Source organism: Panthera tigris, chromosome F2 (assembly GCF_018350195.1).
Source record: "Panthera tigris isolate Pti1 chromosome F2, P.tigris_Pti1_mat1.1, whole genome shotgun sequence".
In the NCBI taxonomy this organism is placed as follows: Eukaryota; Metazoa; Chordata; class Mammalia; order Carnivora; family Felidae; genus Panthera; species Panthera tigris.
In genome coordinates this window covers 3704392-3724395 of record NC_056676.1, presented here as the reverse complement: position 1 = coordinate 3724395, position 20004 = coordinate 3704392, and the positions used below count along the sequence as shown (strand labels likewise).

General features: G+C 37.2%; 1 protein-coding gene across 2 annotated transcripts in view; it reads right to left on the bottom strand.

The window, feature by feature from the left end:
- The window catches only part of SNTG1 (syntrophin gamma 1), a 564850-nt gene that overhangs the window by 248603 nt on the left and 296243 nt on the right, over nucleotides 1–20004 (bottom strand). For both annotated transcript variants that reach the window (XM_042973560.1, XM_042973561.1), the window contains exons 4-7: nucleotides 19458–19514; nucleotides 9212–9269; nucleotides 8361–8404; nucleotides 8226–8267 (exon numbers count right to left, since the gene is read on the bottom strand). In XM_042973560.1, the coding sequence (XP_042829494.1) occupies nucleotides 8226–8267; nucleotides 8361–8404; nucleotides 9212–9269; nucleotides 19458–19514 (201 nt within the window). The remainder of the gene's footprint in view (nucleotides 1–8225; nucleotides 8268–8360; nucleotides 8405–9211; nucleotides 9270–19457; nucleotides 19515–20004) is intronic.

The window sequence follows — 20004 nt, the reverse complement described above, 5'->3', positions numbered from 1 at the left end:
ACCATTTCCCAACTTTATTTTGTAATCCTCCTACACTCTATAGTTTTTTTTTCAATATTTCATCAAAGTTTTAACATCTCGTTTTTTTTCTGAACATGTTCCTTTTATATGTAATGATGGCTTTAAAAAATTATATAATAGTCTCTGGCAGTTCTCTGAAAATATTATAGTATTGATCCCTCTCTCTGGCTTTTTTTCTTGACTCCTGTGTTGTCTGTTTCCTTCATTTCTTTTTCCCTCCGCTTTAGTTGTTGTCTTTGATGTGGAAAATTTTCTTCAAATATCAGTGATCCTTTGGTATCAGTCAACATTTAGGAGTCAGGCACTGAAAAGCGAATTGATAGCTTTGGGTAGACGATGCATGGTTACATCCGCTACCGGCCTGCATTGTGGAGTTATTAGTGGGAACTCGACCTTCAGTGGCACAGTCCAAATGTATTATTTGTGGGTTATTTCTCTTAGATCAATTTCAGCATAAATTTTACCTGCCCCCTTAGTGGTAAAAAACAAAAACAAAAACAAAAACAAACAAACAAAGAAACGAACAACACCTACCTGCCAGTGTTCTGAGAGTTTAGGAGAAAGGCAGAGAAGATTGCTGTCCCTAGTATCTATCTCACTTTATTGTGGTGCAGAACCTCCCCCCATGCTGTCTGTCGTGCCTGGGGCCAAATACTCACTTTTGCTGAATTCTAATTCAATCTCCTGTTCTTGGCTATAATACCCCTGCTTGCTCTGACTCCTATCTGACTCTGTAAAGTGAATTTCTGCTAGACATTGACTTTCACTTCGGCTTTCTCAGACCTCCCAGGACAGTTCCCACGGAAATGAAAATCTACTTTCTATTTTCAAAAAAATTATCAACAACTCTGTTTATTGTCATCAGAGTTGCAGGAGGGGGAAAAAAAATTAAAACATCCCTTTTAACCCCAGATCTCTGCACTTGCTTAAGACTTGTTCAGATTGCACATATGGGGAAGGTGTCTTTGTTCCAGCTGCTATAACCGAACACCGCAGACTGGGTAGCTTCCAAACAGAAGGAGTTTATTTCTTACAATCTGGAGAAGTCTGAGATCGGTATGCCGATGTTGCTGGGCAAAGGCCCTCTTTGGGGTGTAGACTCCTTTTATTCTCACGTGAGGGAAGTGGATAGCTGGCTCTGTAGGGCCTCTTTTATGAGGTCACTAATCCCATTCATGAGGCCTCCACACTCACGACCCAGACACCTCCCAATGCTAGCACACTGGCATTAGAATTTCAACATATGAATTCTGGGGAGACACAGGCGTTCAGACCAGAGCAGAAGGCCCTCGATTTGTCTTTTGATAGATAATCCTGAAGGGGTCAAATATGCTTTTTTCTATGCTATTTCAATATCTAAAACTAACCAGAGGAAGTTTTCTAGGAATTTGCTTATATACACAACATCAGAACAACTGAATAAGGATAGTTCCTATGGCACAATTCTATAGCAGCTGTTTTCGGGCTCCCTGACATTCTTAAGAATAAAGACACGTATAATAGGATATCTTTCTGCTTTAGAATTCCCCAGATATCTGGGCGACCACAGGTCTTTGATCTTTAACTGGATCTTGGGTTTTCCCTTTCTGATTCCCGGATCTGCGTACTGCCCAGATTACCTTCGGTGGTAGTTGGTAGCATCTGGACATGTCCCAGAACTACTTCGGGCCATAGGCCTCCAGAAGCCTCCCGGGGAGACTTCCAGTAGCGCCCGGTGTAGACGTGACTTCTAGAAGGCCTCCCGCTACCACAGGACCACAAGTTTTCACAATATGGAGGATCCCAGCTACTGTCCCTTCATGATGGGAACTGCCCGCTTTGAGAGTGATTGATGAAACCACAACCCATTGTTTTTTTACCCCCCCTACAACTGCAGAACCTCAACCTCCATAAAAAATCATTTATCCCCTGATGATTCTGAGTGTTTCCAAGAAATGAGTCCGTCCGTGTGTCCAGGGCTCCATTTCTCTTTCTTTCTTCTTCTCTGGCCACCTCTATCAGATTCTCTTAGTTACTGTAGACTCTAACAAGCATTACTGTTCCTCCGGGGCACGGAGGCTGTTTCTATCAGATCCCATCCCTTCCTCATGTAATGGTAGCCAGTGTTCTGGGAGACATTTCTTACAGGCAGCAAGGCATCGTTCCTTGTACCCTGTTATTTTAAAGGCATTTTCTCCAAAACATTTTTCTTCAGGTTTGTTTTCCCCTAAGGAGTTATCTCCCAGGGGCACAGACAGTATTAACAGGACTTATGGGTGTCCAAAAGGAAACAACAACAACAGCAACAACAACAACGAATCTGAGTAATTATGATAGCTGTCGGTATCACTTCTCGATTTCCACTATTTTTGTATATGCCTGATGTATACATAGGCGTTGCTTTCGGCATATCTCCACTCGCTCACGAAAGAGTGCCTGCAAAGGTGCTTTTTGTCCTTTTTATTCAACTTTAATGGACTTTACTTTTTAAAATGCTTTCAGGCTTGCGGTAAAACTGTGCAGAAAGTTCCTTGCCCATCTTCTCTCACACAGAGAGAATCTCCTCTATTATTGAGATCTTGCACCAGCGGATCAATTTGTTACAAGCGATAAGCACAGACTGATACATTATTATCAACTAGGGCCCATAGTTAGATTCACCACGGTTTACTATTTGTGTGGCACAGTTCTCCAGGTTTACCGAAGCGTGTGTCCAATAAAATAATTGAACACTTTGGTTGAAAAAGTGAAAAACTCTCCACCTTGCTGACCACAAAAACGAGGGCAAGAGATTTTGAACTTTAGGAACATCACGTAGCTGAAAAGTGCCTGAGACACAATTTTTAGCTTAGATCTTGAAGCTTTTATTCTCCTATGCTTTTTTTCTCCTTGCCTTTCACTTTAATCACCTTGAAAACAAAATAAGTCAGTTATGCGAAAAGTGTATAATCTATATGTGACACATATGTCCCCTCATCATTCTAACCTGGGGAGCAGGAGTGACTGAGAAGTCTTTGTTGGAGGTGAGGAGTGGATATGGACACATGCATTGATACATCCCAATTACTTTGTCCCCTAGTACCACATGGTCACCTGTGCTTGCTGCTGTGTATTCTCCGTGTCCATTGCTCTAGATAAAAATTGGCTGGGGCTCCACTACGTGATTGGTTTACCAGGCTTGCCTTTGTTTCATTATTATGGGAGTTGCAAAATCGGGTCTTTAAGCTATGTTAGACAGCAAATAAGGATTTGATGAGAATCAGTAGCCAGGAGTGAAAAGCATACATTTAATTAAAGTGTGGCCTGTGCTATCTATATTCATACCTAATGAGGGACAGGCCTGTGGGCTTAGCAGAGAAGGAAGGCCTAAAAGTATTAATAAAAAGCTAAGTATGCAGATAAGGCAAGTTCTAGATACTTTATTTCCGAAATCAGCGATAGCATAAACAATATTTTGCATATTTTTGTCTTTGCATTTAAAGTTTCCAAAACTAGTAGGAAATATTAAAAGTGTAATTATTTCATGTATGGCTTTCCTGGGTAGTAGTTAACTTAAAGAAAAACACTGCTATAGTTAGAATTCTTAAGGAAAGTATTAATCTGTTAGATCTCAATACCTATTTCCAAACTGAGAACAAATTAAGAATTATTAGCGGTTAGGTAAAACATGATTTGCAACTCTGTGACATTTTAATCTTTTGCCAAGATGCAAAATGATGTGTGTTCACAAATCACATCCTAAATATGTTCCTTGGTAACTCATAAAACCTACTAAACGGTTCCAATGTATAAATTAATGCCTTATTTTCAGATGATAAGATATAGCCTTTGTAAAGTTATTTTCTGATTATTCTAAGCTAAAAAAAGAACATATTCTTTTTATTCTAATGGAAATTTTGAACTAATTTAAGCATATCATAATAATTAAAATGCTATTAAACAACAGTTTACATTAGTTTTGTCAAAATTTGTTTTTATGGCATGAATATCAGATTTCAACTGATCAAGATACTCATTCTGCTCTTATAAGACACATATGGTTTTTTGGACTTTGTTTTAAAATTAAAAATTCAGAACAAATTAGTTATTTGCATTTCTAATTATCTAATATTTGGTATCAGCAAAACCACAAAACCAAAAGGCAAATGAACCTCTTTTTTAGAACCCATAAATCTCAAACATGAAACCAGAAATATTTTAGAAAGAAACGTCTGGAATTATCTATCCATCAATTCTGCTTTGCCTAGTGATGAGCTTTGCTGTTTTGAAAGTCTTATTAGATGAAATTTCAATTACACTAATAGATTCTCATTTCCAACTATCTTGATTATAAACTCAAGATGCATTTTTTTCTGCTATAGATAGATCTTATTTCCTTTTATTTCTCGTGAGCATAAACAGATCCCACTGTTACATTTTGAAGACCACAGATAAATCAACATGTCCTTTCCTGCTAATTTTTTGTACACTCTCTCAGTTTTTAAACTCTACAGAAATGATGTTCACATTGCAATAAAGCTAAAGACAAAGTTATTTATATATTATTTCTTGTCTCACAAAGGACTCCATCTCAGTGTATTTCATATAGATGATACTCAGAGTTTGATATGTGATCAGTTTACCTGTTAATCAATGTCAGATAGATAGATAGATGACAATCAACTTAAGGTGTCGAGGGTTCAGTGATAAGGTAAAAAGAAATAGAGTTAATCTTAATATCAACAGTGGCAATACATATGGGTTTCCTTGAAAAAAGAATTGGGGGTGGGGCGCCTGGGTGGCTCAGTCCGTTGAGCGCCAACTTCAGCTCAGGTCATGATCTCTGGTTCGTGAGTTTGAGCCCCATATCGGGCTCTGTGCAGACAGCTCAGAGCCTGGAGCCTGCTTCACATTCTGTGTCTCCCTCTCTCTCTCCCCTCCCCTGCTCGCTCTCTCTCTCTCTCTCTCTCTCAAAATAAATATTAAAAAAAGAAAAGAAAAAAAAGAATTGGTACATTAGGAACTTTCAATGTCTTGGGAGCATAACTCATGGACTACATAACACATTCACATCAAAGATATATAAATAGGCAGCTGTTCTGCTGAACAAGGAGCCCTCATTTTCAAACAGCTCTGCCCCTGCAGGCATGGGTGCCCACTTCACTTCCTGACTGTGCGTGGCGGAAGGAGCTTGGGATGCGAACCCCAGCATGCATTAGTACCCTCTTCATATGGGAGCTTCTCAGGGCCCAGGATGAATCTCAACAAGACACTGCCCAACACGGACACAGCAGTAACCACTGGGGGGCGAACAGGGAAAAAAGGGCAGCAATATTGTTTGATGGCATCACATAATACAGAATTTTTCTTACTTGCCAGATCTGTGCTAAGAGTTTCATACACATTATTCCCATTCGATCTTTATAAAAGGAGTTGTTAGCTTTCTTTTAAGATGAGTAACAGAACAGGTAAGTCCATTTGCCTGAAATTACAGTGGAAGGATTTGCATACGATTGTTTGTGAGTATGAAAGCCATCTATACTGGACCCTGCCACCTTGCCACCATGTCACAGGCCAAGGAACATTTGGCACTTGCGCTAAATCTTTCTTCACGTGGAAACTTCGGAAGGGTCTCTTCTTCCACAAACTTCTCGCAAGAGGAATGCCTTGCATGGTGTGGGGGCAGCCGAGGAGCGAATTATTGTATGCCCAGACTAGCGACATGAGACACAGATAGACAAATGCTTTGGTGATCTGATTCTAGGCATTTGGCTCACGAACTCCTTGTAAGTCCTTCTGGGTGCCCGCAGTGAACACCGTGGGATTCTCCTTCCGCACAGATCAACACACGCGGAGTCATCACGACTCCAACACAGAAATCACATCTGTATTGTCGAAGGCATCCCAAGAGCGAAGCTAATGAGGGACCAGACACAAAATTTCTAGCCATGTCAGTGAGTGATGCAGACGAATGGAAGGAAAGTTCTGTGCACCTACACCATATTGCCACACTTAGTCTGTTTCTGAGTTTGGAACTCTGTATGAATCACCCACTTGGAATCAGGAAAGTGGCATGAGCGTGCTATTTTAAAACCATCTACGTCCTCTGAGCTCGGTGCGCCTTTTTCTGCCCATTTGAGTGCATTCTTAAACATTTAATTAGTATCTCAGCTCCGCGGAGGTAGAAGTCGGTGTATTTGCTTAGGTAATTAGCAATGAAGAAAAAAGCACCTAATCACTGTTGGAAAGTGAAAGATTGGAATTTGAGAATATTAGTGCCTGTTTTTCAAAGCTGATAAGGTTAAGCCTCTCAAAGAAGAACGCAAGTGTATTGCGAAGAGCCACATATAATTTGCAATATAATCCTACCTTCCTTGTCTTTGAAACACAATGAACAGCATTAGGAAGTGGCAGTATTAGCACATTCTAATCTTTCACGCAGCACTCATCGGCTTAATCAAAGCTGCAGGACAGCTTGTCTAAGCATGCCGCCTGCCTCGGAAGGGCAAATTGCCAACACGGCCCCACCTAACAGCATGTGGTTTGAAAAGAGAATGCACTTGTTTCCGGCTCCCTGTGTCGTGAGTTTAAAATCAGTTTGTATTTTCGCGCAAAGACTGAAGTTAACGTATTATTTGCTTACGTGGCCGTAGGTAACATTCGCATGTGAACCTGCAGAACGGAGTGCTCTCGGGTGTGCTCTCATTTGCCTAAAACCTGTCCTGAAACCCTGCTTTTTCTGTACGTATTTGTACTAAAGTTGAGACTGGAAATATCTTAAAGGACATTCACCACAGAGGGGCAATAGAGTGGCCTGGGTAAGATTTTGGAGAAGACAAAAAGGGATGACGATGACAAACCCTGCTTAGTTATCCCAAGTATGCACAATGGACACCCCCCCCACCCCCACCCCTGCCTTCGCTACTCTTGGAACCGTGGCTTCTCACCAAGAACAGCAAAGGTTGCCTCCTTGAGATTTGAAACACACAAACGTATCAGAATAGTTTTCTCCAAATAGTTTTAACAGAGGAGTAATGCATTCAAACACAACCCTTGAGCATAAACGTTTAAACATAATTTCTCCTCCTTCCCTTCCCGTGTGAGATGCTAAAGAAATTCATTGAAGGCTCTAGGAATGCTATTTAGTCAGGTGCGACAAATATTTCCCAAGTGCCTACCACTGTCCTCTTCCTTTATGTCTCCTCACCATCCTAACAGAAGCCCTTCAACCTTCCAGCTTCTCCCAAAGTGTGGGTACACGCCACCTAGAGTGGAACCATTTGGGCCAGGTGTTAAAATCCGCCCACCTAAAATTCCTAGGCCCACCTAAACTGAATGAGAGTATCTGAGGCCTGGGCTTCAGATCTGCATATTTACCAACATCCAAAAAAATAGATACATAAGTAACTAACCGCAAAACACAACAACACACACACAAAATTGGTGAACTTTCTGCCTTGTGCTAATTCAGTATACGTTAAGATTAAGCTCCTCTAAATTTTGTCTCTTTCCTTCTTTCTCTCTCTCTGTCTCCCTCTTTCTCTCTCTGTCTCTCTCAAACACACACACACACACACACACACACATACATACACACACGTCTGTATGAGCTCTTCCGATGGACTCTGCTACTGTGTAAGATTTTACAGACATAAATTTTATTGTTTTTAACCTTTCTTAAAAATGTTTATTTATTTATTTTGAGAGAGAGAGACAGAGGGAGAGTGTGAGAAGGGGAGGGACAGAGAGAGAATCTCAAGCAGGCTCCATGCTGTGAACACAGAGTCCAATGCGGGGCTTGATCTCACAAATTGTGAGATCATGACTTGAGCTGAAATCAAGATTTGGACACTTAACAAACTGAGCCACCCAGGCTCCCCTGTTTTTAAACTTTTAAATATTTGTAAAGAATTTCACCTAAAGATATATTCAGTGGACACTGACTGGTAGGGATTAATAGAAAACCTGGAAAAACATAACAAGCAACCCTCAAAGTATTTCTTTGAAGTACATCTCATGCTGGGTAGTACTCACAATTCTGTTTCTACTATGAAACACACACACACACACACACACACACACACACACATACACCCCAATTAAGAGATCATTTGAAAAATCTGATAGCACACTGGACCAATGTCATACCTACCTAATGAATAAGTTGAACAGTATTTAGCAATGCAATGAATCCTCATTGGCACATGGGGAAATCATGGTATTAAGAAAAAGTAAAGAAAACTCACCACTTCTTCATGTCTGCATTTTCTCACGTTAATTCCATTTATCTGCAAAGAAAAGAAAACTGTGGTTTCACGTGGCCTATTGTGAATTGAATTTATATTTTGGTTGCACATAGAAAATTAGGGTAAAGTGTATACCTGCAGAATTGCATCCCCGATAAAGAGCAGACCTGAAAGTTCCGCTGTGAAGACAGAAAAGCAATGATTATGCATCGACTATTTTCTTCATACATATGAAAGAGTTTTATAATTAAATCAAAGCAATATTGATACAAGGGGGGAAAATAAATGTTTTATATAGACAGCGTCGTAAATGATCCACAAGTAATAGAAATGCAAAAACAATCTTATGATTCCGCCCAGATATTGAAACACCTATTTCTGTTTAATCCTATCATTTCAGATCTTACAGTTACCGAAAACTGGTCGCTCTTCTAGATGGATGACGAGATTTTCTCATGTACTTATTGTATTAAGGTATCTATGAAAAAGCTTGAATCTAGACATTCAGTCCTTCGGCTATGGGATCAGCTCTGGGTTTCCTTTTAAACATTAGATTGTCTTACTGATTTCAGTTGCTTTACATCTTTGGTGTGTTTTTGAGTGAAACTTCATGATAGACTGAGTAAAACTTCATATGAGAACAGAAAAAAAATATGTATGTCAGGAACTGCTTATATTTGACAGGACTTGTTATCATTAAGTTTGTGGATATGTTTGCTAAATGAAACAATTGAAAAGCTATGTGGTCCCTGATTTATAGAGTCACACTCTCTCTTCTCTTTCCCCTTTGCTTTTCTGTGAAAAAGTGCACCCCAAAAGTAATAAAGGGAGAGCCTCAGGAACCAGACTCAGCCACTTACTGCCTGGTCATGGGGAATGTGGAGCTGGTCAATCATATCCTAATCTATAGTATTTAATCCGACATATTCTACAGTAAAGATGGCTTACAAAGGAATGGTTACTATATAATTCTCTTGACGCTTTACCTCTTTGCTCCTTGGAGATTTTTGAAATGACAACTGGAATATTATGTTCTGCTCCCCCCTGAAAAGAGAAAATCATATATTGTGCTCTTTAATTGCAAAAAATAAAAATGCAGGTTTTAGTTAGAAAACTATACATGCAATGAATAATCTGTGAATGGACACCAGATAGAATTTAAACAAACTTGTGGAGTTTCTCTACTCAGCACATACTGCTCCCAAAAAACGTAATCTACCTGTTTAGAATTTCACGGTGATATCCAGTAACTAATAACAGTTGACTTTGAAAGCTTTTGTTTTCCATATCAAGATTGGAAGTGCTTAAATGGGCATTCTCTTCAATGTGTATCATGCTGTCCATTGTAGAAATTCTTATTTATCATTCGAATACCAAATAATTATGTATTTACATTAACTGGCTAAGTTGTTCTAGGCTGCTGACCAAGCACAGGCCCCCTTGGATGCTAAGTAACTAAAGAGACCTTTACCTGCACAAAGTGATACAGAAAGTCAGACTGCATATGCATGATGGGAAAGGGATCACCTGCATTTCTTTAATTAATAGTAGATTCCTCTTAGTGTGAAAGTATATATGAAACAATTAACAAAATACAATAAACTGGCAAGAACATTGTAGTAATTCTTCATCTAATTGGCCAAATAATATATGAAAAAAGAAAAAAAATATGTAAGTTAAACTTATATGGAAGGAAATAAAATAAATCCCTGAAATGAGCACATAAAACTTCTGTTTCGGTATGACAGAGTTGAGAAGGTTGAAACCAATAGTTGAAAAATCAAATGAAGGCATTAAAGAATAAAATGTCATGCACAAAAGAAATATAGCACTTTTAATACAGGATAGTTGCAAAGACAATCTAAAATCCCACTGGGTTTCTCTACTTTCAGAACAAGTAAACTTCTTAAATATTTTTTATTTAAGGACAAAAGTTATTTCAGAACAGATGTTTTTCCGTGAATGTCATTTTTAACTCTGAATTGTCAACATACTTAAATATAAGATGGGCAATTATTGTTGAGAAAAGTAATGACATTCAGCTTTTTTCTTGGAAAGTAGTCCCTTTTCCTTCTAGAATATCAAAGAGATGTGATAAAATATTGAAACCGTCTTACTCAGACTGAAATTCAAACCCAGTGCTAACTCTCTTTTCTCATTATTTCTCACCAACCAAATATTCAGCTCCCACCTTCACTAGCTCTGTAAAGTCTCTGACCTAAGCTACATAGCTCCTAATTTTCCTTTGCCTTTTGGTCAGTATGCCCATAAGAAGCACTAATTGTGTCTAACATGACCTCTCATCTGACTGAAGGATAGTGATTTGTGACTGATAGTGTAGTTGAATGAATGCTTATTTAACACACAATAAACACTGAATACAAGGTAGCTATTATCCTAGTCTATCAATTAAGATTTATGAATAAAATTACATGGCATTAGAGTGGTAAATAAGCTTAGCACTAATCCATTCTAAGACCCTCAGCATTTACTATTTAGGGTTCCCAGTTCCCAATCCCCTATTTTTAATTCTATTCTTTCTTTCCCATTATAATTATCAGCTTCCAACTTACTATTATCTTTATTCATTTCTTATATTTATTTGCTTTCTTTCTCCTTCCCCCATCCGTAACTAGAATGTAAGTTCCAAGAGGGCATTGAATTTTTTGGTAATTTGTTTCACACATTGATGTAAACTCAATGCATGGAGTAACGTCTTTCTTTTTTATCTTTGAAATGTTTGTTGATGAATGAGTGAATGAATAAATGAAGTCAGAAGCTTTTCCAGGACTAAGATAGCTCCATTCTTTAAAGCACATTGCAGAATGACTTTAAGTAGAAGCCAAGAATGTACAATGAATCGAATGACCATAGTCATAGTTGGTGTCTAGAGACACTTGGAAATTGGAAGGAATTTTAAGAACACATCTCCATTTCTAAGAAGAAAAAATTGGTTAACTGAGATGAATCATCCACCAATGAAGTTTCAGGTGGTAGAAAAAGAAGAAACAAACTCATCTAGATACTGTATGGTTCAGATATTTGGGGGCAGAGAGTGACATTGTTTATGTCACTCTTCTGTGTGTGACTATCATCAGAGTGTTTTCCTTCAGCTGTTTTGCTTTTCATAGTTTTTTCTCCTTGCACTATTGCATCCAAAGATTTTCTTAGTGCCCAAGATTTTTCATACCAGTTACCATGGTAGGCCAGTGGGAAACCTCTCGCTGGGGTCTGCCTTGCGAAAAGACAGTTGGAATAGCGATTTCTGAGGGCGAACTCAGTAACCCCACTCGTCTCTCAACACCTGGAGACTTATAGCTATTTTTAAATGACAGGATATAACTAACACCTATTTTGTCAACATTTTTTTTCTTTTATATGTAAAATCTGTCCTGAAATTTGAATGATTTGAGTCCAAAGGTGGGTTTTTCATTTTTGGGTCTTTTTAAATCAGACATTAAGAGCTCAGAAAGGATTCTTAATCTAATTGCAGAAAATTACTTTATTAATTAACTAAAGAGCAAATTTTTAGACAAAACTCGGCATATAAAATTGGAACTTAAGATTACAGTACCTTAATTTATTGGATGAAATGTGAGAGCAGTCCAGCTCTATTAAAGTTAATTAGATTTAGTTCTGGACCTAAATGGGGAAATGTAAGGTTGTCCAGTCAAGAATCAAATAACGCAACTCATCCTATTTAAAATAGGTGATAGACTTCCCATTACACTTAGAATAAAACCCCCAATCCTCAGCGGTCCCCCGTCTTGTGATCTCAGCCTGCCTCTGCCTCTTCATCCTGGACCTTCATCACTCTGAGCACCAAAGGACATCAATATATACTATCCCCTCTGCCTGGACACTTTTTTCTTTTACTCTTAACCTGGTAAACTCCTCAGATTCAAAATTTCAGCTTAAGGACCCCATTTATCAATGTCTGCTTACGTGAAGTAATTCACTTCTGTAACACTGGATCTAGGCTATGATTTACATTTATTTACATCAAAATTTGATCAATGTCTACTTTCCTACTAGACTGTAAAGGTCCTGAGCTCCATGCAGAGCTTCCTTTACTGGCTTCTCCCCAACCTACCCTTCGGATGGCTTGGGTACATGGCTTGTGGTCAAGTTTAGAGAATAAATGAATTCATTGAACTCTGTTGTTCCAGTGTAAAATCAAGACGAGGGAAAGTGAGGCAACATTCTACAGTGCATCCCAGAAAATATTAAAACATATACCATTCAATGTATAATTAAGCTTATGGCTAACTTTATAGGAACCAGGATATAAAGTCCCATCTAAAACATTTTTAGTAGTATTCTATATAAAGCATTTGCCAATATAACTGTGAAATTCCACCAGATAAAACCCAGAATGTTTTCAGATCTTGGAGAATCCTGCCAAACAAATATTTTCAGTTCAGCATTTTCATTATTCCAATCAATCAATCAATCAATCATATTCTGGGATCTGGGGGGAAAAAAGAAACATAGACCCCACCATTATATATATACTTACAGCAATAAAAATATTTGTAAACAGATAATAACAACACAGTAATTAAGGTTAAGAGCCCAATGAACAAGTACAGGAAAAGCACCTAAAGGAATATAATCTGAAAGAATATTGGAAAATATCCTTATCTGTTCGATTGCCATGCTTATCTGCTAGTATCACCTAGTTTGATTTCAGCACGAATTAATGATCCTTCCCACATACTATATGACTGCCTTCATATGAAAGTCCAAAATAGAGACTGAAAGTACGTTAGTGGTTGCATAAAGCTGAGTTAGGGCGATAGGTGGAGAAGGGGATGATAACTCAAGGATATGAGGGGGATGAAGTGCTCCAAAATTGACTATAGTGATGGTTGCACACATCTGTGAATATAATGAAAGCCACTAACTTATAAATGTGGTTACATTGCATGGTATGTAAATTACACCTCAATAAGCTATTTAATTAAAAAATGCTCTTTAAAATGATAGTCAGTCAGTGCTTTTAACTGATCTTGGGGTTAATCCATTATCTTCAACTTAAGCTTTATTACATGCCTGGTATCCTATTTCTATGGTGGAAAGGTATATATCCATGTTGTCCCCGGTGGAAACAGAAGAATCAGACTCAAGTGAAAAGAAAAAGGAACGCAATGAGGAGAAATGCAACCATATGCAAACTAACATCAACAGTTGATATTTAAAGACTTTGCCCTGAAATCACTAATAAATTGAAAGAAAGAAATTTATTACACCTACTTTGAAAACATAGTTTTATTGGTAAACTTGATAAAAGTAATACCAAGTCCTTGATATTAAATTCTTTGCTTGATCCTAGACTCATTGATCCATTTATTTTAGTTTTGAATAAACCGTAACATAAATAATTTAGAAAGGAAACATTATTTGTGTTCCCAGGTAGAGAGTTTCGAAATAAAATTATTTCTAAATAATTTTCTATATCTATCTATATCTATATAATATATATAACTATATATTATATATGTATTTATCATATATTTTATATAATATATGTGATATATTATATATTCTATAATTACATGTTATATTATATATATATATTTTTTTCTATATATTCCAGTTTCTATACCTATAGAGCATAGTTATTAAGAGCCTTCTCTTATTATTATTAATAATAATAAAATGTTATCTGCTTTAGGTGAAGTTTAGGCCTAGCTCTGCCCTGTACGACAATGGATAAATTACTTAACCTCTTAGTACGTAACCCCATTGTCTATAGAGGGATAGCAATAGTTACCTACTTTGCTGGATATTAAGGCCAAATGAAACCAAATATAAAGTATTTAGCTCAGTATCTGGGATTTATAGAGCAGTCGGTAAATATTTGCATTTATTATTTATACATGATAAAATTTTAATAATAATTATAATTTCATTCTTGATTGTGCAACGTTAAGGCTTCCACATAAAAAATCACCTTTTATTGCAAACATATCCTTAACGGACATAGATGGCAGTGTCGTGTCTGTTGAAAAATACTCCAGAAAACCTTTTCTAGTAATAATATGCAAAGACCCATCTCTAAAAGGTGATTTGTTAAATGACAATGACCAGAGGCATGATTTAATAATATGCAAATGTATGATGTTGTATTTGCAAAGATATGGAAGACAAATAAAAGGGACTTACTTTAAGGTGAGTATCCACAGAGTGATTCTCAAAGGAATGAGGCAAAAATACAAGAATATTGGGTCCTCTGATGCGAAACTTTGGTGATTATTGGGAATGTAGGTGTGGAGACCATGAAGTCATTTTTGGAAATGGCTTAGTATATGGAGAGTCCAGACAAAGGGATGAGCATGTGAAAGAAAGATTCTACCCGAAGGCCAAAAGGCAGGCAAGGTGGGAGGGAAAGGGGGCAGAAACTGAAGAGTGGTGAACAAGGGACAGAAAAGTCCATAGGAATTCAGGAACTCGGGGAAACTAGACAAGGGCCCAGATCAGAATGTCCTGCAGGACCAGGGAGAGGATATACCAGCCAGCCTAATAAATCTGAGAGCTTTAGGTGTGAAAATCAAAAACAAATGGACACCAGCCTTGAAAATTCCAAGCAGACAAAACCAGTTTAAGTCATATAAATAAAGCTTAATTTAGCTTATTTTGCAAGGCTAACTTGACCCGAGTCATGTTTTGTTCATGCCTCCTGAAATCATAAGCAAAACTTGACTTGTTTCCCAAGTTTGATACGGAGGAACCACTAAGCAATTCCCTATCATTTAAGAAAATTGCAATGCAGTCTTAAGACCAATCGCAGTGAAAAACAGTCACTGCCTTCCCACTATACAAGCTGCTGTATAATAATATACCCCTGAGCCTCATTCTGTGTTTTGGTTTGAGGGCTCCTGCTCTGTGAACTGTCTTCTTGGTGGGTGCATGATGAACTTTTATTAATTACGACTTGAATGATTCATTGCTTTTACTTCTGTGATTTCTGAACATTTTACAAAAGGAAGCAGTTTCAGTCTGACACCAGAGAAGGATAAATGATTATAAGTGGAAAGTTTAGTGATCCTTTAATTCAGTTTTCGGAGAATGATCTTTTGGAAATTTAAAAATGTAAATAAGAAGAGCTTGACATTTTATTGAGTGATAAACCAAAACAAAAACGGATACAAGGGAAGAAACACGCAATGACTTCTGAGGGACGTTTTAATCAAGGAAGACTGTCAACAATGGTAAGAGACAGGAAGAATCATAAAGAATTGTCAGGAAAGATCCAGAGTTACAGCAGTTGCCAGAAGTGTTCTCAAAGGCAACACAAGGGTCAAAATAGCTCGAATGAGCAACGCTTTCTGGAAGACAGCCCGGGGAGTGAGCACAGTGCATAAAACCCCAGCATTGGTTCATGATTTAAGTTTCTGATCAGAAAGCATGGCCATCATTTCTTTCTATCTTGAGATCCTGGAGTCGGAGCTTGTGGGTGAAATGCCATTTAAAGACAACAGAGAGCTGGGCCACGTACAAAGGTGTGTGTGTTGTGCCTCCAACTTTCATCTTATTGTACTCTGGCTCAGTTACACATGCGCTCCTACTAGATCTAACTGTAGTGCAAGAAAAACTGTAACACGGGACAGCAAACGCAGAAACGAGCGGAGATCCGGGGATAAGCATGTTGGGGGGGGGGGGGAGGGGGGTTAAAAAGAACCCCTTTTATTTTTAGGAGCTGGAAACAAATCGATTAGCTAAACCAGAGGATGGGGACGTGGAGGAAGACAGTCAGCCTTGTGTGTGGACGCTCCACCTGTCAGGACACCTGCTTCACCACGTGCTGCGTTAGCACAAGACTGTCACCTGCCCAAAGGTCCTTGGTTCAGTGTTGTGAGGTTTTTTTCCCTTGTTTAGAATTAACATGGATATATAGGTAATTTTGGTCTCTACCTTTCCGTGGTAAAACACTCTTGTTTTGAAAAGATGGGATTTTAAGAATTTAAAAAAATAAATTTGTCTCGAGATAAATCTGATTTCTATATTAAAACGTAATGTGACTGATGCCAAAGCTCTTTTTGGATGACTGTGTTCCACACTGAGGGTCTAGCATTCTTCAGATACGATTTAAGATGGTAACTATGACTTTTCAAAGGAGAGTCCCGGATCTTGTAAGAAAGTCCTAATAATGCAAACTAAAATCTTAAGGTAAAAAAATAAAATAAAATAAAATATAAAATAAAACAATAGGGGATAAGACAAAATTTGAAAAGAAAATGGATGAAAATTTACTTACATTGTAGTTTTAAAAATTTAGATCTTCTACAATCTTTCATTATTATTTACAATTTTCTCTTATTCCTTAGGATTATAGGAAGTTTTGAGATGGAAACTCTCCTTAATGTGCACTACATCTTAGTGGCTTCAAGGGAGGATATCGAATCAAAGACCTGAAATCAAACTGTACAGACACGTGGCTACCTCATTCTCCAAACCACCTGGGACTAAGCCACGCATTTTTGTCCCAGAAGTTTCAGTGTTGTCTCAAGAATATGGCAGAGAAAATAAAAGGAGGTAAAGGCTGACTTTTTCTTCCTCACCCTAATAGGGAAGTCTCTGCCCGGAGAGAGTGTTGGGAGCAAGACATTATTGTACATGGACAGGTGACATCAAAGCTTAATGGACATTGGTTGCCTCCGTCGTATTGCGCCGCCCACAGTCTATAGCCCCTGGGGCACGTTGAAAGCATTAGAACAGATGCCTCTCTGTGATGTTGTCCACTATCTTTGGTAGCACCGGCCGCCATGTGGGAAAACTGAGGGGTTGCCACCATGTACAAGGCTGACAGTTGAAGAAAAACCCATCAGCCAAGATCTGGCAGGAGCACAGAACATGGCCCATTGGCTTTGACTCGTAACGGCACATATTGGAGTGTTTTAGTGTTTTCTGACCAAAGACAAATGGTGGCCATTTTGTTACCTGTTAGTCAGGCTTTCACAAATAATTTTTTGAAAGGTGAAACTGAAATAATATCACCATATGTTCTCAGTACAATGAAATTCAGGAGCACCTGTAGAAGTCTTCGCTATATTAGTTAATGTCTTTCTAATTGTCAAAGATGCACCCTTCCTTTTGTTATTTCCAGTTGAGATAGTCAAGGTTTTTAGTCAATAACCCTCACTACAAAATCTCCAGTGTGTGTCAGCAGTGATTAGTTAACTGAAGCAAATAAGGATAAGATATACACTCATATATTTATGGGAGTATTTATATTATTGGTTCAAATTGTTCTAGCAATAAGTATACAAAAAATAAATAAATAGAAAAAAATAAATGGTCAAAGTTAAAACATTAATTCTGCATTCGGTTAAAATATTTTCTTAAATGGTTATATATATATATATATATATATATATATATATATATGCAGTGTGTGTGTGTGTGTGTGTATACAGACACACATGCACACTAACAGAACAAAATACAGCTTAAAAATAAAAAAGCAAGTGTCAGAGGTAACTATTGAGAAAACCAAAATGGAAAATCCTAAAGAGAAACTTTTCAGAATGACTGGGTAATAATCGAAATAATAAACTTAAATTTTTGTATTTCTGATTAGTGTATCATAAGAATTGTAAGATAACTTCCTTTTTTTGTCAGAATTCCTAATATATGGCACAGATTGCAATTCAAGCACTGCTTTTGTGGCCAATATTATGAATGGAAAATGCACACTCATTTGATTTAGAAAATTAATCTATTTATTGATGTATAAGAGTTTTGTTTGGAATGAAATAATGAAAATATTAAATAGACATAATTCATTTGGCAAAATTCCTGATATTTTAGAATCTGTTAAAATTGTAGCATTTTAATAAAAATAAATAACATCATATTATTGAGTTTAAATTATAAATGGAAATAGAAAAAAAATAGAAAGGAAAATTTCCCTGCATAAAACTAATGTAGCTCCACTGTCAGAAAAAGAGTCAGACCTGTTAGGTAAAAATGCTTATCTCAAATGAAACCACCTCCCGAGATTGGATTTTATTCATATTTAGCTTTTGTTCTCTCTCATGGACTTTTTACTATCTTTAGTGGTATCTTTAAACCCTTCAAGCAATCCCAATAAATATCACAGAAAAAAACAAAAACAAACAAAAAAAGCTTGTCTGTTGTATCATATAATTCCCATGGCATCATTTCCACTTCTTATAACTTGTACTGCAAACCTCCCTGGATTTAGTTGATGGACGATAAAGTGAAAGTTAAATACATATTTTAAAACTAACATTTTATATAGTAATATTCTTATCACTTGACAACACAATGCTATTCCACACTGGTCCATTTTTCTAAGTCATTTTCATAATGTCAGCTAGAACTGATAGTCACCAAATTTAGAGCTCCACTTTCCAAGCATATATAAACTGAGCTGTGTTAAAATTTCATGAAATATATACCTGAGATGTATGATTTTCACCCTACGTGGGCAAAATACCTAACCCACTGGCTTAAGATAAAGTTAAATTTCATTTATCTATGCAAAGATGTAGGTTTCTAAAGGGCATTTAAAGACAGCAATTAACTTTTCCAATATTTATATAATTTCCCATCCTTTTGAAATTTGTTTTGTTTCAATGACGATAAATTGAAGGAGTGGTACGCTTTTACTAGTCAACCACATCCACAAAAAACAAAGGCATTTAAAATTCATTAATAAATGGAAGTTAACAGGATGGTCATTTTAAAAATAAATCAGATGCTAAAACTGGGTTTACCCTATTTACTTGGCACTGTGACATGAAAATTTGCCGATTTCTAAAAAATAAAATAAAAATGAAAACGACACAAAAGAAAAAGATGAATAAAACCCAACTAACATTTAACTACTATTAGTGTAAAACTTGTTCTTGCTCCATTCACTGGGTTGGGGGGTTGGGGGGCAGTAGCTCCTCCCCTGGCTGGGTACAGGAAGATACGTCCACAGCAACACCAGATCTGACATTTTAGGTGGTCCCAGATAAAGTTAATTACCTATCTATGTTCAATGCCAGGTAAAATTCCCAAATACTTTTTCTAAGAAACTTTCTAAATCAAAAGTTGGCCAAGGTTTTCTGAGAACCTACCTACTTTATGTCTCAGTGCAAATATTGAAGATTTTGCTATAGCCATATTTATCTAATTATTAATCACCAAAAACCAAAATACACAAAAATGCATGCATTACAGCACAGCCTTTAAGGATAGAATGGAAATACAGTTTACCTTGATGCTTAATCCAAAGCCTCCTACAGTTTGTCTTCTAATAGTCACAGTTCTTTCCTGAAAGACAGGATTTTAAAAGTGGTTAGCATTTCCTAATACTATACTTACACACCATTTTCTTCCTCAGGGTTCTGTTTCTGCTCCTTAAAAAAGAAATATTTTGTGACAGCGTACAGGCTCTAATTCTTGCAAAAAATGGGGCAATTTGTAATTTTCAAATCAAAGGTTAATTTATTTGTCAAGATAAAAGAGACTGTATTGTTAGTAAACTTCTAAACTCTCAAAAATTAAGTTCCTTTCAATGACTTTTTTGGACATATTTTGGAATCTTAACTTTTAAACGTCTTCTTATTTTCACATTCTATATTCTTGTTGTCTAAGGAATGACAGGTTTTGGTTACATAAAAATAACTCAATGTCAATGGCAAATATTATCTTTGTCAACCAAGGTCTTATCTCCATCACAACCGAGTCATCTTGCTTGTGGAAATTTGAGAGCTGAGCTGGGAGGCTGCCATGTCCCCGCACATCAACTATTCATGTGCAT